At 44.7% G+C, this 24,498-nt stretch overlaps 2 protein-coding genes across 2 annotated transcripts in view; both read left to right on the top strand.

The window, feature by feature from the left end:
* Nucleotides 1-24,498, top strand: part of Phax (phosphorylated adaptor for RNA export) — a 36,007-nt gene that overhangs the window by 3,161 nt on the left and 8,348 nt on the right. Inside the window, exons 2-6 of the mRNA XM_013015534.1 lie at nucleotides 826-1,439; nucleotides 4,620-4,740; nucleotides 6,322-6,405; nucleotides 9,266-10,187; nucleotides 15,678-15,683. Of these exons, the coding sequence (XP_012870988.1) occupies nucleotides 826-1,439; nucleotides 4,620-4,740; nucleotides 6,322-6,405; nucleotides 9,266-9,535 (1,089 nt within the window). The 3' untranslated portion in view covers nucleotides 9,536-10,187; nucleotides 15,678-15,683. The remainder of the gene's footprint in view (nucleotides 1-825; nucleotides 1,440-4,619; nucleotides 4,741-6,321; nucleotides 6,406-9,265; nucleotides 10,188-15,677; nucleotides 15,684-24,498) is intronic.
* On the top strand, nucleotides 13,383-18,472 carry Tex43 (testis expressed 43). The gene is made up of 3 exons (XM_013015781.1): nucleotides 13,383-13,468; nucleotides 14,514-14,622; nucleotides 18,263-18,472. The coding sequence occupies exons 1-3, from the start codon at nucleotides 13,383-13,385 to the stop codon at nucleotides 18,470-18,472; spliced, it is 405 nt and encodes a 134-aa protein (XP_012871235.1).

The raw sequence follows: 24,498 nt of genomic DNA, 5'->3' as shown, positions 1-24,498 counted from the left end.
GGTAGAGTGCCTTCTTAGCATGGGTACAATTCAGTAGTTGTGGGCCTATAAGGAGAAAAGAGGATTTTGACTGTTAGAGGTGATTGATATGCAAATTACCCTGATCTGACTATTACACAACATTTACATGGATCAAAATGTCACATTGGACCCCATAAATTTGAGGTTACTTACGGCAATCAAAAAGGAAAAAGTAGCCGGGCCCCGGTGGCTCACACCTGTAATCCTAGCTACTCAGGAGACTAGAGTTCAAGCCCCAAGACTGAACAAAAAAAAAGGGGGGGGGAGTGGGGAAAAAAAAGGAAAAAGTGAGACCAGAAACGGTGGCTTGTGTCTAATCCTAGCTACTTAGGAGGCAGAGATTGGAGAATCAAGGTATGAAGCTAGCCCTGGGAAAAGTAGGGACCCTATTTGAAAAGTAGCTAAAGCAAAAGAGATGTGGCTCAAGTAGTTTAGAGCACCAGCCTAGTAAACACATGGCCATGAGTTCAATCCCCAGTACCACCAAAAAACAATACTGTCCATATAAATGTCCTAGGAAATTGCTGCCGGAATTTTATTTTTCAGTCACTTTGCAGCTGTTTTTTTTTTTTTTTTTAATCAGTTGACTTGCCTAAATTAATGCTGTGAAATTTCAACCTTATTATAGTTTGTTTTTGAGACAGGGTCTGGTTATGAAGCCTAGGGTGGCTCTAAACTTCTCATCTTCCTGCTTTGGCCTCCCGCATGCTGGGATTACAGGCATGCACTATATCTGACAACATTTTTTTTAGTAGTCCATGTAGGCGGAATTAATGTGTTCTGACTGTTTTCTTTTACTTGCAGAAAACACTCGTGGGAGACAACACTGTAAGGACCTTCCAGAGCACTGCTACAGCATGTATGCCTGTATCACATTATCGGACTGTTAAAAGTGTGGATTCAAGTGAAGAGAGTTTTTCTGATTCCGATGAAGATAGCTCTCTCTGGAAACGCAAGCGACAGAAATGTCTGAACCTGCCACCAAAACCAGAGCCTTTTCAGTTTGACCAGAGCAGTCAGAAGCCAGCTGTTGCTGGAGGAAAGAAGATAAACAACATCTGGGGAGCTGTGCTTCAGGAACAGAGTCAAGATGCAGTGGCCTGTGAACTTGGTATCTTGGGGATGGAAGGCAGTATTGACAAGAGCAGGCAATCGGAGACCTACAATTATTTGCTTGCTAAGAAACTTAGGAGAGAATCTCAGGAGTGTACAAAAGATTTAGACAAAGAGCTAGATGAGTATATGCACAGTGGCAAAAAACCTGAGTTGAGGGAAGAAGAAAATGGGCAGAGTCATCTCAAACGGAAGCGACCTGCCAGAGACAGACTTGGCTCCAGACTGGAAATGGACTACAAAGGCCGATATGAGATCTCAGAAGATGATACTCAGGAGAAAGTGGCTGATGAAATTGCCTTCAGGTAAACATTTAAATTTACCTTACAGGGGCTGGGAAGGTGGCTCAGTGGTAGAGTGCTTGCCTTGCATGCCTGAGGTCCTGGGTTTGATTCCTCAGCACCACATAAGCAGAAAAAGCTGGAAGTAGATCGGTGGCTCAAGTGGTAGAATGCTAGCCTTGAGCTGAATTGCTCAGGGACAGTGCCCAGGCCTAGAGTTCAGGCCCCACGACTGACAAAAAAAAAAATATCTTACAAATGAGGACTTGGCCAAATGCTCTCTATTTACAGGAAGAAAATAAGTACTAAATATATATGACTCTTTTTGAGGGTTTTGGGTTGGTTTTTGTTTTTTTCTCCCCCCCTTGGATTTAAACACAGTACCTCAAGCTTGCTAAAGCAAATTTATCTTTTGAGCCACACCTCCAGCCCTTTTCTGTTTTTTGTTTTTGTTTTTTACTTTGGGTTTGTTTGATGGTGTGAATACATTTGAGTTTTCTTAAATTTGGACAGTCCTGATCTGACAAAATAATGGTTTTTTAACTTTCAAGCAATTTTCTCTGTATTTAGTGTCATGCTGCTTTGAAGGTAAAACATACCTTTTAAACTTGGGTTTTTGGTAGTATTTTAGGATTTGTGACTTTCAAAGAGGTTTTTTGAGAGCCAGGCACTACTGGCTCATGACTGTGATCCTAACTAATAATATGAAGTTGCTGTTACCTGGGAAAACTAATACTATGCATCTCAGTTTTCTCATTTGTAAACTGGGACAAAAAGTCCTCTTATATGGGAAAAAAAAAGTAGATTAAATTAGATTTTGTAAGCAGGGTGCTAGTAAATCAAGACCTGTAATCATAGCTACTCAGGAGCCTGAGATCTGAGGATCACAGATCAAAGCCAGCTCAGGCAGGAAATTCTTTGAGTCTCCTATCTCACAGATCAAAGCCAGCTCAGGCAGGAAATTCTTTGAGTCTCCTATCTCACAGATCAAAGCCAGCTCAGGCAGGAAATTCTTTGAGTCTCCTATCTCCAGTTAACTATGAAATGGAGCTGTGGCTCAAAGTGGTAGAGTGCTAGCTTTTAGCACAAGAGCTCAGGGAGAGCACCCAGGCCCTGAATTCAAGCTCCAGAACAGGCAAAGATACTAATTAAACTTCATTGGGGTATATTTTACATGGGATATTATCTCATTTTTAGTAGGTTTATTTTTTTGGAGGTACTAGGGTTTGAACTCAGTGATTCACTTACTGAACAATAGCACTCCACCTCCACCCCACCCACAGCCAAGCTGCCAGTGTGAGTGCGGATTCTTTTGCACTGGGTTTACCAGGGTGTACCACTGCCATCATAGATCCCTCCCATCCACGGGTCCATCTTCAGTTAATCTGTGTTCTGATTCCTGGGCAGTTTTTCTGCTTTCTGTGTGAGTTGCCTTTTGTGGACAAATAGAATCGTATATATGGTGTGTGCTTTTGCGCCTAGCTTTCTCATTTAGTAAAGATTTTGAAAGTGGCTCATGTTGTAGCCGGAAGCAGTAACTACTCCATATTGTGTATGTGGCTGTGCTTGCAGATCTTTGAACGTGCATTTTCATTCCTTTGGGGTAAATAAGGAACCGAATTGCTTGATGGGTGACTAATTTGTGTGTGTGTCATAAGTTCAAATTTTTATTAACTTGTTATTGAAAACAAATATAGATAAGAGAGGAAATAAAGTATTTATTTTTCCTTCAAGCGTATCCCCACATTAGTACTGGATTTTTTAAAAATACAAAGTGTGGAATCTGAATTCTGAAAAGGAAGTTGGAGTTTAGAAACCAAAGCATTGGAGTTGGGAAGGTGGCCCAATGGTAGAGTGCTTGCCTTGCATGCATGAGGCCCTGGGTTCGATTCCTCACAACCACATAAGCAGAAAAAGCCAGAAGTGGAGCTGTGGCTCAAGTGGTAGAGCACTAGCCTTGAGATGAAGTGCTGAGGGACAGCTCCCAGGCCCAGAGTTCAGGCCCCATGGCCGACAAAAAAAGAAAAAAAAAAAGAAACTAAAGCATTCGCCTAACTAGAGAGAAAGGGATAGTTAAAATCAGAGCTAAAGCTAAATCTCTTTTGTTCATTTGTGCTAGTCCTGGGGCTTAAACTCAGCCTGGGTGCTATCCCTGGGCTTTTCTTTTTTTTCTTTTTTTTGGCCATTACTGGGGCTTGAGATCAGGGCCTGGGCACTGTCCCTGAGCTTCTTTTGCTCACGGCTAGCACTCCAATACTTGAGCCACAGCGCCACTGCCAGCTTTTTCTGGTTATGTGATACTGAGGAATGGAACCCAGGGCTTCATGAATGCCAGGCAAGCATTCTACCACTGAGCCACAACCCAGCCCTATCCCTATGCTCTTTGTGCTTGAGGCTAGCGCTCCACCACTTCAGCCACTTCTGTCTTTTTTCTGGTAGTTAATTGGAGATAAGAATCTTGTATTTTCTCTGATAGTTAATTGGAGATAAGAATCTTGTATTTTTTGCCTGAGCTGGCTTTGAACTGTGATCCTCAGATCTCAGTCTCCTAAGTAGGATTGTAGGTGTGAGCCTCTGGTGTCTGGCCTGAAGCTAACTGCAAGCTCTAGTTTGTTCCTCAGTGTTTCCACAGCAGCTCACACACTGTCTCCCCTGCAGTAAACAAAGGGCAACCGATCTGATTGGAGTGTGGCCACAGTTCCTTAGAAGAGTTACTTATGATTAGAAGAGCTACCTGTATTTTTAGGCTCAATGGGAAAATGGAAAGAAATGTCTGATTCATGATGTTGAAAAAACTGACATAATGCAAAGGTTCTTAGGATCATGCTTATTGTAATTGCAATAGTAAATAATTGCCATAATCTGTAAATAATTGCCATTTCATTTTTTTGTTTGGGACAAGATCTTTTCTTTGAAGAGAAGATCTATCCAGACATCTGGAATTAGGAGGGTGATTAGAAGCACAGTGTATGGTTAGTACTTGTCTTGGCAGGGAGTCAATTCTCTTTTATCATTTGCATTTGCTTTTCTTCACCACGTGGTGAGGTGTATCTTCCCTTTGAAATCTGCCACAATGAGCAAGGCCAGTGAGAAATCGAGTGTGAGACTTGAGGTGAACCCTTGGGGTCACAGTCTCCTGCTCATGAGTAAGTCGGTTCCTTCATCAACTATAAGAAATAATTTTTTATTTGTTCTTTTAATCAGGTTGCAGGAACCAAAGAAGGATCTGATAGCCCGAGTAGTGAGGATAATTGGGAACAAAAAGGCAATTGAGCTTCTGATGGAAACTGCTGAAGTGGAACAGAATGGGGGTCTTTTCATAATGGTAAGACTTTTCACAGTTTCTGTTGTTCATTATATAGCTGCTTTTTGTTTGGTTGGTTGGTTGATTTTGTTTTTGTTCAGTCTGTGGGCCTTGAGTTCAGGGCCTAGGCGCTGTCCTTGAGCTTTTTTTTGCTCAAGGTTAGCGCTCTACTACTTTGAGCCATAGTTCCACTTCCAGTGTTTAGGTAATTAGTTGGAGATAACAGTCTCACAAACTTTCCTGCCTAGGCTGGCTTTGAATTTTCTGATTTTTAAAAAATTCAGTTGTTTGAATATTAACGTAGTTGAGAGCGGAGTACCAGGGACTGTAGGGAGCTGGAGAGAGATTTATTAACACATGCACACACGTGCACGCACAGTTGGTCTTAATTGTTTCTTGACTATATTTGAAAGTTGGTAAGACATGTAATGTCGTCAGTATTAGTTGTGTTTTCAGTCATTCCCAGACATGCAGACTAGAGTCAGTCATCTAGTATACAAATTTCAACTACAGCTGAACAAAACAGCATTACCTTTTGTAGACAAGTGTCTTTTCAAGCAGGTTTTGTGTGTGTGTACTTGTTTTTTTGTGTGTGTACGTGTTTTTTTGGTAAACTGAATGAGTTTATTTGAAAGTGAAAGTGAAACTGTGAAAGAAAGTAGTAAGCTTCTCCATCTGGAGAGGGGCCCCAAAGAAGAGTCCTCAAGACAATTTCTTTAGTGCTATGATTTTTTTTGGGGGGGGGAGGGTCTGGTCATGGGGCTTGAACTCTGGGCCTGGGTGCTGTCCTTTAGCTCTTCAGCTCAAGGCTAGTGCTCTACCACTTGAGCTACAGTGCCACTTCCAGCTTTTTTTTTCTGTTTATGTGGTGCTGAGGAATCGAACCCAGGGCCTCAGGCATGCAAGGCAAGCGCTTTACCACCGAGCCACCTTCCCAGCCCCATGGTTTTTGTTTTTGTTTTTTTTGACATGGGGCTTGAACTCTGGGCCTGGGCACTGTCCCTCAGCATTTCAGTTGAAGGCAAGCACTCTACCACTTGAGCCACAGCACCATTTAGGATATTCTGGAGGTTAATTAGATGTCAAACAGATGTTCCTGAAGGGCTGGCTTTCAACCTCTATCCTCAGATCTCAGCCTCCTGAGGAGCTAGGATTACAGGCGTGAGCCACTGGTGCCTGGCAACTTTTCATATTTTCATGCTTTATTTTTCTGGTAATTTAATGCTTAAATTGGCCCCTATTGATAGTACTGAAGTGCTAACTAGTGTTTCTCAATACAGGAAAGGATGATTAGCATATGTTATTTGAGTTTTAAGAAAATACTATTTGAGTTACTACTATTTTGTAGCCTAAATTCTCTGGTGTGTTTTAAGAGTCAGACTCAGGACTGGGCTGCAGGTCTGTCATTTTTTCCTATTTCCTCAGTTGTGTCTGCCAGAAGATGCTTTGGCTGTTTGTAGGAGGATTCTATGGAGTTGGAGGGCTGGAGATATGTAGCTCAGTACTAGAGCTACACCCAGTGTGGCAAGGCCCTGGGTTCAATTCCCAGCACAGCAAAAAATAAAAGGAATGTGTAGTTTGATATTTCTGTTTCTTTTGTAGAATGGTAGTAGAAGAAGAACACCGGGCGGAGTTTTTCTAAATCTCCTGAAAAACACTCCTAGTATCAGTGAAGAACAAATTAAGGTAATGCTGATGTTCTTGGCCTTTAAGATGCATGGCAGTCTGACCTCCACTCAGCCTGTAGGTCATGCTCTGCTGCCTTGCATGGACCTGGCCTGTCATGGTGTCAGTTCAAGTAGCCATCATTTTCTTCCCTTTCAGATCATCTTGGTCTGCTGGCACCTAATTATTTTTTCTATCCTAAATTTTTTTTTTGTTAGTGAACATTTCTAAACAACAAAACAGAAGAATAAGATGACCAAATACCTAGATGCTTAGCAATGGTTACTATTTTGGCATTCTACCTTTTCACTCCAACCAGAATCCATTCATTAGTTGGCTCCCTTTTTTTGGGGGGGGGGTCAGTCATGGGGCTTGAACTCAGCCTTGACGCTGTCCCTCAGGCTCAAGGCTAATGCTCTACCACTTGAGCCTCAACTCCACTTCTGGTTTTCTGGTGGTTAACTGGCAATAAGAATCTCAAGGACGTTCCTGCCTGGGCTGGCTTTGAACCATGATCCTCAGCTCTCAGGCTCCTGAGGATTACAGGCGTGAGTCACCAGTGCCTGGCTCTCATTACTTTTTTTGGAGGGGGTGCAGGGGGAGGGTCCGGTCATGGAGCCTGAACTCTGGGCCTGGGCGCTGTCCCTCAGCTCTTCATCTCAAGGCTAGCACTCTACCACTTGAGCCACAGTGCTACTTCCGGCTTTTTTTCTTTTTGCTTATGTGGTGCTGAGGAATCGAACCCAGGGCCTCATGTATGCAAGGCAAGCGCTCTACCACTGAGCCACTTCCCAGCCCCTCCCATTACTTTTTAAACCAACATTTTTCACTGGTCATTTACACCTTTCAAAGAATTCAAGGTGATTTTTTACAGCGTTTGATTATCTTGTTACTGAGATTATCTGCTCCTGTCTTAATTCCAACTGTTCCTTTATCTTCTATATTTCTTAACTGCAAGATAGTCTTAAAATCATTCTGGGATATAGGGAATATATTTACATATCTAAAGTTAGTGTGTTTTACTTTTTCCTTTGCCTTTTTTTTTAAGCTAAGTAGCCAGGCTGGCATCAAGTGTATTCTCCTTTTGCCATAGCCTGCCAGTACTGGGGTTATATGCACGTGACCACCATGCCCAGCTGTTTAATCTGTTCATCAGGGAAGAGGCTTTGCATCTAAACTTTTGACAGGTTTGGAATCAGGCCTGTTGGACAGGAAAGATGCAGTGCCCTGAACACAACTGCTCTACAGGGTGACTGCACACTCTTCTTGGGATGTCAGCACACTAAATGCTCACAATAATGTGTGTTACAGTCACTGGCTCTAATGCTGGGGGACAGCTTAAAGCCATCGACCTTGAACTGGTGCTTCATGTGAGTACCGAAGTGTCCTTGGGAATGGCTTTTCCCTAAAATCTGAATGTTCATTTTTGTGGCCTCTCTTTTTTTTTAATCTATAATTGAAAATCCTGCAGAAATGTGACTTAAATGATACATCTAAAATTTTACTTAGTAATTGTTTGCTCTCCTCGTAGGAATAATTACTTTGATAACATGATTTATAGCAGTATATGTTCCCATAAAGACACATGTTGGGTAATAGAGAGAGATGACTTCCATGTTCATTTCCTTCCTCCAGTGTAATGCGTGGAGAAGTGTGTAGTTGGAAGAGACATTCTTCTTGGGGTTTTATTTGATATTCAGGTGCCTCTTGCAGAAACATACATGCATTGTTAGTATGATACGATAAAAAATCTCTAAAATTTGCTTTGCAATTGTTAAGATCTGAGTTTTAATCTTTATTTGACCATGAGCAAATCAATTTTACTCAACTACAATTTTTTCACCTATGAAACTCTGAACGTTTTCTTGGTTATTCTGTTTGGATTTCTCTTTAGATTGCAGACCTGCTTTTCCTTATTTGCACCGTCGGTGACTCCACTTAGCAAGGCTCCCACATCGCTGCTTTCTAGTTTTCCTTGTTTATATATTTAGTGGGAACTAAATATATAGTGCTGCTAGAATAAGTCTCACCCTCTGGTGGTTATGCTCCTCAGGACATGGGTAGCAACTGAAGATGGTTGAGGCTGTGGTAGGTAGAAGTACAAATCAGGTTGCTGCTAAAAGTCTAGCAGTACACAGTAGACATCCCCCTACCTCTCCTGCCGCCCTCCCCTCCCCCCACAGCCTGCAGCGTCACTCAGGGAGGCTGGAGCTAGCTCAGTGGCATGCTGCCATTTCTCTCTAGCACCCTAGTATGTTCTAGGTTCAATTCTATGCCAGAATGAAAGGTTTTACCATGCACATTTCTCATCTTGTGTGTCCTAAGCTGGTTATTCTACGCCATGAAGACAGGTCTTACCACACACAATTCTCACCTTATCTGAAGTCATTTTTTTGTTCTTTTGAGACCCTCTGTTCGTCCAGGCTGGCCTCAAGCTCACTGTCCCATGCTGGGATTACAGGCCATACCGCCATACCCCACTTTCATTTTTTTTTTTTTAGAAGGAAGTGTACATTATACTTGTCACATGGCTTTTGTTATTCACACACTTCAAGCATGGCTTAGTTTCCCAGCATGGACAGTAGATTTCAACCCTGCACAACCTGATTTTCCTGCTGTGCCTTTGTATTCGGGCACTTTTAAACCGTAGAGATGCTGTGTTATGTAGAATGCAAGTGAACTTGAGCCCTGGCTTACAGAAGCTACTCCTACTTTATTATCAGCTTGGCCTGTGTGGAATGATGGGCCTGCTAATACTCATTATTATTATGATGATGAGAAATGGAGACAACAGAGACGGGCCTTCCTACAATGAGCTTTCCATAAACGATAGCTTCTTTTGTTTGTTTTTTGGTTCTAACTAAAGCTGCTTTTATTACAGGACATTTTCTACATTGAAAATCAAAAGGAATATGAAAATAAAAAAGCTGCTAGGAAGAGGAGAACACAACTATTGGGGAAGAAAATGAAACAGGCCATCAAAAGTCTGAATTTCCAAGAGGAGGACGACACGTCACGGGAAACCTTCGCCAGCGACACCAACGAGGCGCTGGCCTCGCTGGGCGAGCCGCAGGAAGGCCGCGGGGACGCCAGGCTGGGCGCAGACGAGGCCTTCGAGGTGGACCACTCTCACGACCTGGACATATTTTAAGTGCATCGTGGACATTTTCTACACAGTGTAGTCAACGTTTCTGCTGTCTGATTTACTTTGTACTGACAGACATGAGAATCTGGAGGAGAGAGCTGTTTCTTGCTGTTAGTAAGTGTTAATATTAAGTGGGCAAAGGAGTGTGACAAAGTGAAGCATTGGAGATGCTTGTGTCTGACACAGCACCGGAAAGTGTGCAGCACAGTATTTAACCTCTCCGTCGGCTGCATGTGCTGATGTGAATTATGACTATTACCAGCTGATACTTTGTTCTGACCTGGTCATGATAACATGCTATTCCAAACTTCTATTAGGTTCTGTTTCTGATTTGTCTTTGTGCTGAATTATGCTGTGGTTTCAGAACATTCCATTAGAGCCTGAGGGAACACTGAATTGTTACAAATACGTAACTAACATATTCATGTTACTATCTTCTCTGTTACTAAGAACTTGGTCCTTTGGAGTTTGGTTTGTTTGTTTAGACATAGGATCTCACTGTATATTTCAGGCTGGCCTCACACTGAATCCTCAGCCTCCTGGGTGTTGGGATTATAGGTGGAGACCACACACCCCCACCCACCCCCAGATGGTTTTAGGCAATTCTAAGGACCAGGACCTAGAACAAGCTTCTGTTGTCTGTCCTTTCCTTTTGTTTGTTTCTCCACAGAAACTTTCAAAGTCAGAAGCTTTCAAAAGAAAGCTTTTTGAATTGTACTTAAAACTCTGTGACCCACATCTGTGTTATTATCATGGACATTTCAAATTCCCAGTGATGGCCTGCCTAAGATTTGTTTTACCTTATGTTAAGGAAGCTAGGTATTTATGTCACATCTGCATGAAGTTTCAAATTGCTCATTTTTGTTAAAGAAAAAAAACCAGTAAATATGTTTCTAGGGTTAACTAGTTTAAAGAGTAAATCAACAGAAATGTACTCATGAAACAAAAATTTGTATATTAAAAAATATGATTCATCACTTATAAAATGGTCTTTACAATGTATTTGAAGTCTTTTAGTAGTTCTTAAAAGTGTATTATTGGAACTTGGATCTCAGAAGGAAATGGTTATTAGTTGCTTTTTATTTATAAATTACGCAAAAATAAATTTTGTTTTTGGCAGTCCTTAATGAGCTTTATGCATCTCTCATCGGTGCTATTACCGAGCAAGGTCACATGCGTGTTAAGTGTGTGCTTTTACCACTGAGCTTTCCACGCACTAACTTTTTTGTGTGTATACCAAGGTTTAAACCCAGGGCCTTGCACTTGCTAGGCCTACACTTTACCTCGTGAGCCATGCCCCCAGCTTTCCTTGCTTTCATTATTTTTCAAATAGGGTCTCACATTCTGCCCCAGCCAGCTGGCAGTGAGATCCTCCTGTTCACAGTTTGCGTGAAGTCGGAAGGCGAGAGTGTGCTGCTGCTGCACCCAGCTTGTGGGTGAGATGGAGTGAGGCTTCAGACTTCTTGCTTGGGCTGGCCTCCAACTGCGAGCCTTGTATTCTGCACCCTAAGTAGCTGCAGTTTTAGGCATAAACTTGTCAGCACTCAGCTCATTTTATTTCATAATTTCATTTTTTCATAAAATTGATAGGATTAGAAGAAGAAAAATATTTCAAGTAAATCACTGAATATTGACCCTGAGGTAGTGCCGCAGCCCTGTGAGGTGCTTTTAAAGATGCACAATACAACATTAGCAAAGAGAACAGACATGCCGCACATTTAAAGCCATATACTAGTACAAATGCTTTTTCTATTGAAAATTGTTTAAAGACATTAGCGCTGGGGATAATTGACTGCACTGAGCCTCAACCCAGTTCTTTGCATTTGAAACTAGAGAGTTTTAGTTTGGTTCCTGCTACTCTCACAGAAGCCAATACTCGTTAGACTTTTCTCTATTGTTCTTCCTCTATTGATTCTTCTTCAAAAAAGATTCCTCCTCAAGCCATGTGCTGGTGGCTCATCAGTAAGCCTAATCTCTTGGGAGGCTAAAACCTGGAGGATAATGAGTTGAAACCTGACTGGGCAAAGATGCCCCCAATACCATTACCAATTCACCAGCAAAGTTCCAAACTGGATACATAGATCAGGTATAGTGCTAGCTGTGAAAGAAAGTCAAGCAAGGGTGCGAGGCTCTGAGTTCAAGTTTAAAAAAATTAAAAATTCAAACCTTCCTCTTCAAACTTCTTTGGCTACCCAAATCAAGACAGTTCCTGCATTGTTCCCAGATCTGTATTTAATACAACTACAAACCATCATGTCTTGGAGTAGTTCTTCCTGCTCATCCTAACATTTTTCCTGCTTGATGGCTAGTTGCTTTTATACTCTGACATCCACCTCTCATAGTAATAGGAGTATTGCTCCATACTTTGCTTTGTTAAAATGAGTTCGGGTTGCACTGGCTGGCTCATACCTGTAATCTTAGCTCCTTGAGAGGCAGAGATTAGAGGATCTTAGTTTGAGGCCAGGCTAACTAAAACTTCAAAGAGACTCCATCTCATTCAATTACTGGTGGTGGTACAAACCTGTAGCTTGACATAGGAGAAGCGTCATGGCTGGATGCCTGTCCAGCATCCCCAGCAACACGGGGAACAAGAATAGGAGGATCCCAACCCAGGCTTGTCAGGGCATAAAGGAGAGCCTAGCTTGAAAATAATCGAGGCAAAAAGGGAGCTAGGAGTGAGGCTCAAATGGTAGAATGCCTGCCTCGCAAGCAGTCACTGAGTTCAGTCCTCACTTGGTCCTGGCTTAGACAGCACGTATATAGAAGTGAGAGCACAAATGGTTTATCAAGCATTGTGTGCAGAGTCTGCAGAGGAAAATCAGACCAGCAAACAATAGAAGGCATGTATAAAGAGAATATCAAGTGCATAAAAAGAATATAAAGAACTGGGTGCCGGGGGCTCACAACTGTAATCCTAGCTACTCTGGAGGCTGAGATCAGAGGATTGCGATTCAAAGCCAGCCAGGACAGGAAAGTCCATGAGACTCTTATCTCCAATAAACCACTCAAAAACCAGAAATGGCGCTGTGGCTCAAGTGGTAGAGTGCTCACCTTGAGCTGAAGAGTGCAGGGACAGCGCCCAAGGCCAGAGTTCAAGCCCCATGACCGACAAAAAAAAAGAATACTTGTGAATATTTAGTCCCTTATTTTTGCATGGATGTCATTTGCAATATGTCTGCAAGTATTCCCACTTTTAGATTGTTCATTATATTTTGTTTTTCAAGAAGAGGAATACTTTTGTTAGTACTGGTACCGGAACTTGAAATCAGGGCTTGGATGCTATTTCTTTTCCCACTCTACCACATAAGCCACAGCTCTACTTCTGGCTTTTTGCTGTCAAGTGGATTTGAGTCTCACAGATCTTACTGCTTTGAACCACAGTCTTAAATCTCAACCTCCTGGGTATGTAGGATTACAGGTGTGAGCCATCAGGCAGATTTTTTTTTTTTTTTTTTTGAGGGAGGAGTCCGTCATGGGGCTTGAACTCAGGGCCTGGGTGCTGTCCCTGAGCTCTTTTTGCTCAAGGATAGCATTTTATCACTTTGAGCCACAGCACCATTTCTGGCTTTTGAATGATTAATTGGAGATAAGAGGCTCACAGACTTTCCTGCCTGGGCTGACTTCAAACCATGATTCTCAGCTCTCAGCCTCCTGAGTATCTAGGATTACAGGCATGAGCCCACTGTCACCAAGCTCCAAGCAGATTTTTAAGATGCCACCAAACTGAAACTGTGTGCCAACCCTCAGCTTCTAAGGTAGCTAAGGGCTGTTATGAAGTCACACGCATTATTATTACATCAGTGGCAGCAGCTCATCACAACTAGAGTCCCGGGAGGGAGATTCCAGAAGAGAAATGGATTCGGGAAGAGACACCAGTCCTACCTTACCCAAACTAGCCAACGATTACCCAGATGAGAGCTCATCTAAACCCCCTCATAAGTGAGCACTGAAGTGTTCTGGGTCTTTGGTTTTCAGTGACGGGGGTGGAGCCCAGGGTTTCATGCCATGCTTGTGCTTGTTTTACTGGAGTTTTCAAATTTTCTTTTTCTCCTGCTTTTTTGCCCATGGCTAGCCTCAGGGCACAGCTGTCCTCCCTAGTATCCAGGGTGACAGACACATTTCACCACGCTCAGCTTGGGGGCTAACATTTTCCCCTACTAGCCTTTAACCCAGATCCTCCTGATTTTCACCTTCCCCAGAGCTGAGATGAAAAGCATCTGACCCCCCCCTTCCCTTCCTTCTCCTCCCCTCCTCTTACCTCCTCCCCTACCTTCCTTTCTCCTACCTTACTCTACCCTATCCTTTTTCTGTAAGTAGCCAAGTATTTCCTTAAGTATTTCCCCTTAAAGCCAGGTTACGGGGAATTGTGGGTGTTCGGCGTATGGACACTGCTGGACGGGATCTTGGTGGTTGGTGGTGAGGGTGGGCTGAAAGGGTCGATTGCTTGCATCGTGTCCCTGACTCAGGAGGCTGAGAACTGAGGATTGTGATTTGAAGCCAGCCAGAGCAGGAAAGTTCTGAAGACCCTTCTCTCCAATTAACCACCAAGACACTAGAACACTAGGAGGTATGGCTCAAGTGGTAGAGTCCAGTTTTGAGCAAAAAAGAAAAAAGCTAAAGAAAAGTGGCTAGGCTCTAAGTTCAAGCCCCACTACTGACGGGGAAGGGAGAGGGGGAGAAAATGATAATAAAACAACTCATTTTGTTGGTGGTGGTCGTGGACTTGAACTCAGGACCTGGGCACTGTCCCTGACCTTTTTTACTCAAGGCTAATGATCTACCACATTGAGCCACAGCTCCACTTCTGATTTTCTGATGGTTAATTAGAAATGAGTCTCATAGACTTGACTGCCCAGGCCAGCTTTGAACCTTGATCCTCAGATCTCAGCCTCCTGAGTAGCTAGGATGACAGCCGTAGGCCACCAGTGCCCAGAGATAAAACAACCGTTAACTGCAGTCTTCTCTTCTTGCTTTCCATCTTCAGGTTGGGTGATATGCATTTGCCTCGGTTTTCACTGAAGCAAGGAATGATCCCAACACGTTACGTTATGCCTTGGAAAGAATGTATGAAATTCAGGCGTGTGAATGTGAAGGTACTCCCTCATAAACATACATAGTTTTAAAACGTATACTATTGAATATAACCTCTGGTTAGACAGACTTAAGCAGACCAAAACTATTTCACCAAGCTCTGAGTTCAAATCCAGTACCACAAAAAGCACCTATTTTTTGCAGGTTAAAAACAGGAGAATTCGGGGCTGGGAAGGTGGCTCAGTGGTAGAGCACTTGCCTTGCATGCCTGAGGCCCTGAGTTCGATTCCTCAGTACCACATAAACAAAAAGAAAAAAGCCGGAAGTGACGCTGTGGCTCAGGTTGTAGAGCGCTAGCCTTGAGCTGAAGAGCTGAGGGACAGCACCCAGGCCCCATGACCGGACCCCAAAAAAAAAAAAAGGAGAATTCAAATAACCAAAGCCAAAATCTAAAATAGGTACACCAAGTAACTTCAAAGCCAGCCAGTTTGCTCGCTTGTAATATAAGGATGCTCAGCAGAAGCCTGCACCAGTGGCCTATGCATATAATCCCAGCCTCTCAGGGAGGATGAGGTCTGAAGGCTGAGATTTGAAGTCAGTACGAGCAAGAAAATCAATAAGGTTATTATTTATTTATTTTTTTGTCAGTTGTGGGGCCTGAACTCTGGGCCTGAGCGCTGTCCCTCAGCTCTTCAGCTCAAGGCGAGCGCTCTACCGCTTGAGCTACAGTGCCACTTCCAGTTTTCTAGTGGTTTATTGGAGGTAAGAATCTCACAGACTTTCCTGCCGGGGCTGGCTTTGAACCATGATCCTCAGATCTCAGCCTCCTGAGTAGCTAGGATTATAGGCCTGAGCCACCTGCGCCCAGCTTCAATAAGGTTCTTATTTCCAATTCATCACTTAAAAAAAAAAAGGAAGCAAAATGTGTCTCAGTATTAGAGTTCCAGCCTTGAACACACACACACACACACACACACACACACACACACACACACACACAAACAGACAAGTGCCCAAGCCCTCAATTCAAGCTCCAATTCAGGCAGGCGCATGTGTACAAGCTTAGCAGTGCAGGTGCATTGCTGTCAAAGCTAGAATTCAGATAACATAGTTTCAGGTTTGTGTTCCGTGCCCAGGTAATACCCAGGGCACACAAGGAGCAGCTAGGTTTCCAGCTCCAAGCCACTCATCAGCCAGTCCTTGTAAGACCTTTGCAAATTCAGATTGATCATTTACAGGTGAAACACCAAGTTGTTGTTGTTGTTTAATGCCAGTATTAGGGCTTGAACTCAGAGCCTCACATTCTCACTCGGCATTTCAACTGAAAGCTGACTTTCTACCACTTGAGCCACACCTCCACTTCCACTTTTTTGGTTTTAACTATTTCAGTTGTTTTTTTTTCTTTTTCATGGTTTTTTTTGTTGTTATCAAGGTGATGTACAGAGGAATTACAGTACATAAGTCTGGTAATGACATCCTTGTTTTTCCCTCCTCCTCCTCCTTTGGGTCCGTTCGTGGGGCCTGAACTCTGGGCTTGGATGATGTACCTCAGCTCTCTACTTGAGCCACAGAGCCACTTCCGGCTTTTTTTTTTTCTTTGAGCTTATGTGGTGCTGAGGAATCGAACCCAGGGCCTCAGGCATGCAAGGCAAGTGCTCTACCACTGAGCCACCTTCCCAGCCCACCTCCTCCTCCTCCTCCTCCTCCTCCTTCTTGGTAATACTTGGGTTCACACTCAGGGCCTTGGGCCTGTTACACAGGTGCTCTACCCCTCAAGCCAACTACCCAGTCATCGATCTTACTCTTTAGAGCTGTAAGCAGTATTGTCGTTCACAGCTCTCTTTATTCTTGTCATTTAGTTTTTGTGTTTTCAGTGCTGGTGCTGCAGCTTGAACTTGGGACCTGGGTGCTGTTCCTAAGCTTTTTCACTTAGGGTGCTCTACCACTTAAACCACAACTCCACTTCTGGCTTTTTGGTGGCCAAGGAGATAAGGGTCTCACAGATTTTGCTGCCAGGCTGGCTTCAAATCACAATCCTCAGATCTCAGCCTCCTAGTGCCTTGCTTACAATTTAGCTTACATTTCTCCAGCAATTTCAAATAATATGAATGAGTGGTGTAAGAAGCATTCTACGTTAGAATCTCCATGACGTTTAAGTGGAAAATTCCATGAAGTGAACATGGCTTCGCAAGTGCATTCTCGCTCTTCGTTGCTTTCTTCTCCTCACATCACCATTTTTCCTTGGCAGGGGAGGAGAACCTCCAGATAACATAAAAATGACAATCCAGCATGGCAGATATGGGGCTGAGCCCCCAGCCGGCCTACAATGCCATGAGCAGAAGTGAAACTGAGAAGTCCATACATACTCAAATCTCAAATAACTGTTACTTAGCAACTTCGTTGTTGTTGTTGTTGTTGGTCATGGGGCTTGAACTCAGGGCCTGGGCTCTCTGTCCCTGAGCTTTTGTGCTCCAGGCTAGCGCTCTATGACTTTGAGCCACAGCTCCACTTCCAGTTTTTGTTGTTGTTGGTGGTGGTGGTTGTGGGGCTTGAACTCTGGGCCTGGGTGCTGTCCCTGCACTCTTCAGCTCAAGGCGAGCGCTCTACCACTTGAGCCACAGCGCCACTTCTGGTTTTGGGTGGTTAATTGGAGATGTGTCTCATGGACTTTCCTGCCTGGGCTGGCTTTGAACTGTGATCCTATTATCTCAGCCTCCTGAGTAGCTAGGATTACGGGTGTGAGCCACTGGCACCCAGCTCCACTTCCGGTTTTTAAGTGGTTAATTGAGATAAGAAGCTCATAGACTTTCCTGCCCGGGCTGGCTTTGAACCATGATTCTCTAGATCTCCACTGAGTAGCTAGGATTACAGGTATGAGCCGCTAGCCCCCCGGCTATCAGCAACTATTTTAAGAACAGCAACATATGGGCTACCAATGAACAAACCTAGTCATTGGCAAACCTTTTAAATTCACATGTGGACCTTTTGGGTGTTTGGAGCTTTATTTTTGAGGCAAGATCTTGCTATATAATCCAGGCTGGACCCTTAACTCATGATCCTCCTCTCAGCCTCCTGTATAACTAGGATTCTCACTCTCATTCTCACTTAGCTGTTTTGCTCAGGGCTGGCACTCTACCACTTGAATCACAACTCTACTTGTAGCTTTTTGGTGGTTAATTGGAGAGAAGAGTCTCATGGACTTTCCTGCCCAAGCTGGCTTCAAACCACAATCCTCAGATCTCAGTTTCCTGAGTAGGATATAGGCATGAACCGTCAGCAAATAGCAAAATTTCTCATCTTTTACTGTAAAAAATTATTTTTGAAATGGGCTCCACTCCTCCTTCCCTTCCCAATTAACCGCCATCTGGGTATACATGTATGAGCGCGTGCACGCCCGTGTGTGTGTGTGTGTGTGTGTGTGTGTGTGTGTGTGTGTTGGTACCAGAGCTTGAACTCTTGCTTAGCTTTCTTTACTCAAAGCTAGTATTCTACTACTTGAACCATATTTCCAGTTTAGCTTTTCTGTTGGTTAATTGTAAGAATTTTACAGACTTTTCTGCACAGGCTGGCTTTGAACCATGATCTTCAGAGCTCAGCCTCCTGATTATAGGAGTAAGCCAGCAGCACCCCCTCCCCATCTTAATCTAACAGGAAAGTGTATCTGGTGTGATATTAACAGGAGGTTTGGGGCTTTCCTTGCAGCAGGCCAAGGCAAACGGGATTTACACCGGCTCATTAGAAGACACTCTGTTTTTGAACTGCAGTGAAAGGCTCTGCCACGGAGAAGACCGCAACATCGTCTTAAAGAAAGGCTCCTCAGAAATCAAGGTCACAGACATGCCTATGTATTCCCCGCTCTCCAAATACCAGAGCACCGTGATCTCCCACGGCTTCAGGAGGCGGCTGATCTGATGCAGGAGAGCAGGCCGCTGAGCCAAGCGCACAGCTCAGCATGGGACAGCCGTGTGTGCCGGGCACACAGGACTTTTGAGTATTGAAAATAAAGCAGTAAACAGTTTCATTCGTACCCCCACTCATCTCTAGAGGTGTTTAAGTCTGTGGCACATTGGTATTTCACCTAAAAGTTCATTTGTATTCCACCTAAATATCTTAAGAAAGCTGAGCACTGATGGCTCACACCTGTAATCCTAGCTACTCAAGAAGCTGAGATCAGAGGATCAAGGTTCAAAGGCATCCCAGGCAGGAAAAGTCCATGAGACTTTTTTTGTGTGTGTGTCAGTTGTGGGGCTTGAACTCTGGGCCTGGGTGCTGTCCCTGAACTTCTTTTGTTCCAGGCTAGCACTCTACCACTTGAGCTACAGAGACACTTCTGGCTTTTATCTGCTTATGTGGTGCTGAGGAATTGAACCCAGGGCCTCATGCATGCAAGGCAAACACTCTATCACTGAGCCACCTTCCCAGCCCCTCCGAGACTCTTATCTCCAATAAACCACTAGAAAACCATAAGTGGCACTGTGGCTCAAGTAGTAGAGCACTGTCCTTGAGCTGAAGAGCCAAGGGACAGCGCCCAGGCCAAGTTCAAGCCCTACGACTGACATACATACATACATACATATATATATATATATATATATATATATATATAAAGAAAACAGCATCATTCCAAGCCAGGCACTGGAGCTCATGCCTGTAATCTCTGCTATAACCCCAGCTACTCAGGATCTGAAGGTTGAGGTTGGAAGCTAGCCTGGACAGAAAATGTCCCTGTCACTCTTATCTCTAATTAACCATCAAAAAGCCAGAAATGGAACTGTGGCTCGAGTGGTAGAGTACCAACTTTGAGCAAAAAAAGCTTCGGGAGAGCACTCTGGCCCTGAGTTCAAACCCTCCCCACACACCATTATGACTAGGAAAAGAAAAGTCTGGGCACTGGTGGCTCATGCCTGTAATCCTAGCTACACAGGAGGCTGAGATCTGAGCATCACAGTTCAACACCAGCCCCAGCAGGAAAGTCCCCAGGTGACACACACCTCCAGTTAACCACCGAAAAACCACAAATGGTGCTGTGGCTCCAAGTGGTAGAGCACTAGCCTTGAGCACAAAAGCTCAGGGACAGCGCTCAGGCCCTGAGTTGAAGCCCTAGGATCAACACACACACACACACACACACAGAAAGCCACGACTTGAACAGACACTATTCATGCTGGGGAATGGGGTGAGACCTGGTGTGTATGCTGGTGATGAGGACACGGGTAGGAACATACTGTATTTCATTCGGCCATGACAAGCAGCCACAAGTGTCACAACAGGGAGAAAGTTGTGACATGAGTGGTGCCAAATAAATCCTGATCCCACTCCGGTAAAGGCCACCGAGAAAAAGGGGTGGGGGGTGTTCCCACCCTAACCAGAACACCCCGCTGCTGGGCTGGGCTCCCGGCGTGAAGAGCGGAAGTCTGCAGTCAGAGATACTCCTCTGTGGCAGCTGGAGCTGACTGTCAGGTCAGAGGTAGGGAGTCAGATTACCTCCCCCAGCCCCTGGCAGCCTGAAGAACTCCCTTGCCTGTTTTGTCCGTTGGAGGGAGTTTGAAGTCAAAGCCTCACACTTGCTAGACACTGGAGTCAACTCTTTTTTTCCTTTCCTCTTTTTTCCCAAGTGGAGCCTTGTGTTTTGCCTGGAGCTAGCCTCAGAATGAGATCCTCCTACCCATGCCTCCCGCTTCTAGGGTAACTGGTGTCACCGGCAGAAGTCACTGGCCTAGTCCTCTTTCCATTAACACATGGCTGCTAGCAACAAATTCACTTTTCTCATATCTGGGAAATCTACAGTTCATCTTTTTGAAGAAGGCAGTAAAAGGGATTGAAATTCCCTGGTGCTGGTGGCTCACAACCTTAATCTAGCTACTCAGGAGGCTGAGATCTGGGGGGTTGCAGTTTGAAGCCAGCTCAGACAAAAAGTTCATGTGATACCATTTATAATCAGGCTGGAGGCATGGCTCAAGTGGTTGAGTGTAGAAAAGATAGAAGACAGGGGCTGGAAAGGTGGCTCAGTGGTAGAGTGCTTGCCTTGCATGCCTGAGGCCCTGGGTTCGATTCCCCAGCACCACATAAGCAAAAAGAAAAAAGCCGGAAGTGGCACTATGGCTCAAGTGGTAGAGTGCTAGCCTGGAGCTGAAGAGCTGAGGGACAGCGCCCAGGCCCAGAGTTCAGGCCCCATGATCGGACCCAAAAAATAAAATGTACCCATTACCTTTTGCCGGGCGCTGGTGGCTCACGCCTGTAATCCTAGCTACTCAGGAGGCTGAGACCTGAGGATCATGGTTCAAAGCCAGCCCGGGCAGGAGAGACCGTGAGACTCCTATCTCCAATAAACCACCAGAAAACCGGAAGTGGCGCTGTAGCTCAAGTGGTAGAGCGCTCGCCTTGAGCTGAAGAGCTGAGGGACAGCGCCCAGGCCCAGAGTTCAAGCCCCACGACCGACAAAAAAAAAAAAAAAATGAGGACTTTGCTCATGGTAGACATTTCCAGACCTTTGTTTCTACAGCTCTGACTTACTTCACAATATAATTTTTTCTGTCGTTCCATTTCCTTACAAATAGTACGATATCATTGTAATGAATAAAATACACACACACACACACACACACACACATATATCTATTTTATTTTGACCCACTTTTCCATTAGGGGCCTCTGGGATGACTCTGATCTTGGCTGTGGTGAGTTAGTGCTTCTGCACGATAATGGTTTTATTGTAACCTGGTTTGTGGAATTGCTAGATCAGGGGAGTTCTGTGTGTTTTGAGGAACCTCCATGCTGCTTTCCAGAGTGGTTGAACAAGTTTACATTCCCACCAACAGTGTAATAAAGTTCCCTTTTGACCACATCCTCCCTAGTATTTATTGTTTGGTTTCTTGATAATGGCCATTCTAACTAGGGTGAGGTGGAATATTGGTGGTGGTGGCTTCCCCCACCTCCCTACTGGTCCTGGGACTTGAACTCAGGGCCTAGGCCCTAACCCTGAGCTTCCTTGGCTTAAGGCTAGTGCTCTACCACTTGAGCCACAGCACCACTTCTAGCTTTTCTGTGCATGTGGTACTGAGGAATCAAACCCAGGGTTTCATGCATGCTAGGCAAGTACTCTACCACTAAGCCACATTCCCAGCCGCTGATGGTGTTTTGATTGGCATTTCCTTTATGCCAAAGATGTTGAGCATGTCTTCATGTTTTGGCTGTTTTTACTTCTGAGCAGTCTTTCATTGGCCTATTTATTTATCTTTGTGGATTTAATCTTTTGAGCTCTAAGTCTATTCTGGATATTAAGCCCTTGTCTGATGGATAGCTGGTACAAATCTTCTCCCATTCTCTGCCTTGTTTGTTATGGCCCTTTGAATTTTGATGGGACCCCATCTAGCAAGTCTGTCCTTGATATGCTGTGTTTCTGGATTTTTACCTTTAAAGTTTCAACCTGTGTCCAGGGGTCCTGATGCTCCCCCTCTCCCTCCCTGCAATCACTTCATGAGGTCTTCAGCGCCCTGGGACATTTGGTTGTTACTCTTACTTCCCTAGAGAAGAAGATGCTGGTCCCATCTCTCTCCCGCCCTTACTCCTCATCCCCCTGCAGGCTTCCTCATCTGTTGCTGCCTCTTCAGGCCTTGGCTGTGCATGCCCTCGCTCACTCTGGACTGGCATGGTTTGAGCAGTTTCTCTTTGCTGGCTCTCTCCCTAGCCGCACCCAGCTATTAAACACCACTAATGGCAGTCTGCTCTATTGTTTTCAACAATGCCCTAGGGACCTAACTGCTCCCCAAACCATGCCTCCACTCTGACTTACATTCAGTCATGGGCATGAACCCAGGGCCTATTCTTGAGCTCTTTTGCTCAAGACGAGTGTTCTACCACTTTGAGCCACAGAGCCACTGGTGGCTAATTGGAGTCCCAAGGACTTTCCTGCCCAGGGCTGGCTTTGAACCGTGATCCTCAGATCTCAGACTCCTGAGTGGCTGGGATTGCAGGTGTGAGCCACCAGCGCTTGGCTTGCTGGTTGTTTTTGAAGATGGAGTCTCCTAGACGTGTTTGCCTTGGGTTGACTTTGAACTGTGGCCCTCCAGCCCTCAGCTTCTGGATTGGCAAGGATTACAGATACAAGCAACTGGTGCCCAGGCTCCAACTAAATTTAGTACCCTTAATCTTAAACTTGTCTCCACCAGTACAGATGACGTCAGTTCCTGGGGGAAGAAATTAAGGGCTCTTTTCTGGCTGACTTCTCCTCCTAAGAGTGGCCTCCAATTCCTGGCTCTGGAGCTGGGTGTAAAGGTAAGGGCGTAGGTGAAGGAAATGGACGTGCTCAGTTCTCAGCTCGCCTCTCCTGGCATGAGACCATGAGCAAAGGATGAACACAAGGGTGCGGGTCCTCATGCAGGTGGTCCTGTGCCCAAGGATGCCTTCTACCCTACAGGTGGGGACCAGGCACAACCAGGGAGCATCTTCCTCTTGGCCACACCTGTCTGGAACTTAGAAACAGCCGTCAGGAGGCCAGCACCCTGCCCTCCGTTCTGAGGGGAGACAGTCTTCCGGCCAGGGGTGGGGACAGAGGGGGGTGCATCACTGTCTGTACCCATCTGGAGGGAAGCTTTTTTCATAGACAGAACTCAAACATCTCATAGTTTTTTGACCTTCAATAGATTTTTTTTCAAATAATTTCATTCCTTGCCATCTGCCCCCAGAACTACAGTACTTACAGAAATCTTACCTGCTTTTTCTTTTTTGGAGGGGGGGTCTGGTCGTGGGGCCTGAACTCTAGGCCTGGGCGCTGTCCCTCAGCTCTTCAGCTCAAGGCTTAGCGTTCTACCACTTGAGCCACAGCGCCACTTCCGGCTTTTTTCTTTTTGCTTATGTGGTGCTGAGGAATCGAACCCAGGGCCTCTGGCATGCAAGGCAAGCTCTCTACCACTGAGCCACCTTCCCAGCCCACCTGCTTTTTCTTTTAAGTTATTGTGAATTGCTCAAGTTCACAGAACCACCCTAGAATTGTAGCCTTTTCTATGTAGTTCCAGAAAATCCTATAACCCTTTAGGATGCAGCTTCGCTACAGAATGTAAACTCACTCAAAAGAATTAGAGCTAGGCATAAGAGGCTCATACCTGTAATTCTAGCTACTGGAAAGTCTAAGATTTGAGGATCACAGTTTGAAGCCAACCCTGGCAGGAAAGTCTATATCATCTCCAATTAACTACCAAAAAACTCCAGAAGTGAAGCTGTGGCTCAAGTGGTAGAGCACTAGCCTTGAACAAAAAGAAGCTCAGGGACAGCACCTAGGTCCTGAGTTCAAGCCCCATGACCAGCGCGCACACACACACACACACACACACACACACACACAGAATTAGAAGAAATACTAGAAAGATATTATCCCCTCATCTTAACAAGTGTTAAAACCTACATGACAAAGAAAAACAGAAACAATATACATAGCTATATTATGCTACCCCCACCCCAATTCTTCCAAGTGACTTGAAAAAAGTCGCTGGAATGATTTTATGCATTCACCTTAAGTAACAAAAAGCTGGTAGTCATGAGTTTTCTAATCGCCATTTAGGATAAGTAGAAGATTTTTTTACTTCCTGTAATCTCCTAATGCTACCTTACCTCTAAAATAGACCTGAGCCAATTGACCCACTTGGAGTAAGCAAGCTGTCACAAGCCGCTCCTGGGCGGCTCTGCACCGTCCTCTCCGGCTGGAAGCAGAGGCAGAGTCCGCAATGGAATACGTTCCAGCAACGTACTCAAGTCTGGATATGGTCTAGAAACCCTTCCCTTGTCTACCAAATAAGAATGCTGTGGCAGGGAAAGGGGGAGCAAAGGCAAGGCTCATTTGAAAATGGGGGTGATATACCAGGGAAGGTACAGATGGCCTCCTGCCACCAGTGGGTTGATATAAGGCCTCATCTAGCACTCTGGCTGGGACAACTGCCTTATGT

The sequence above is a fragment of the Dipodomys ordii genome, unplaced genomic scaffold (genome assembly GCF_000151885.1).
Source record: "Dipodomys ordii isolate 6190 unplaced genomic scaffold, Dord_2.0 Scaffold27, whole genome shotgun sequence".
In the NCBI taxonomy this organism is placed as follows: domain Eukaryota; kingdom Metazoa; phylum Chordata; class Mammalia; order Rodentia; family Heteromyidae; genus Dipodomys; species Dipodomys ordii.
This window is presented reverse-complemented; position numbering and strand designations above follow the sequence as displayed.

Bases quoted from the DNA above. Each gene is read 5' to 3' on its own strand.
- Tex43 (XM_013015781.1), top strand. From the start codon at position 13,383: ATGGATTCGGGAAGAGACACCAGTCCTACCTTACCCAAACTAGCCAAC. The intron at 13,469-14,513 runs GTGAGCACTGAA...TTCCATCTTCAG, and splicing joins TCATCTAAACCCCCTCATAA to GTTGGGTGATATGCATTTGC. The intron at 14,623-18,262 runs GTACTCCCTCAT...CTTTCCTTGCAG, and splicing joins TCAGGCGTGTGAATGTGAAG to CAGGCCAAGGCAAACGGGAT.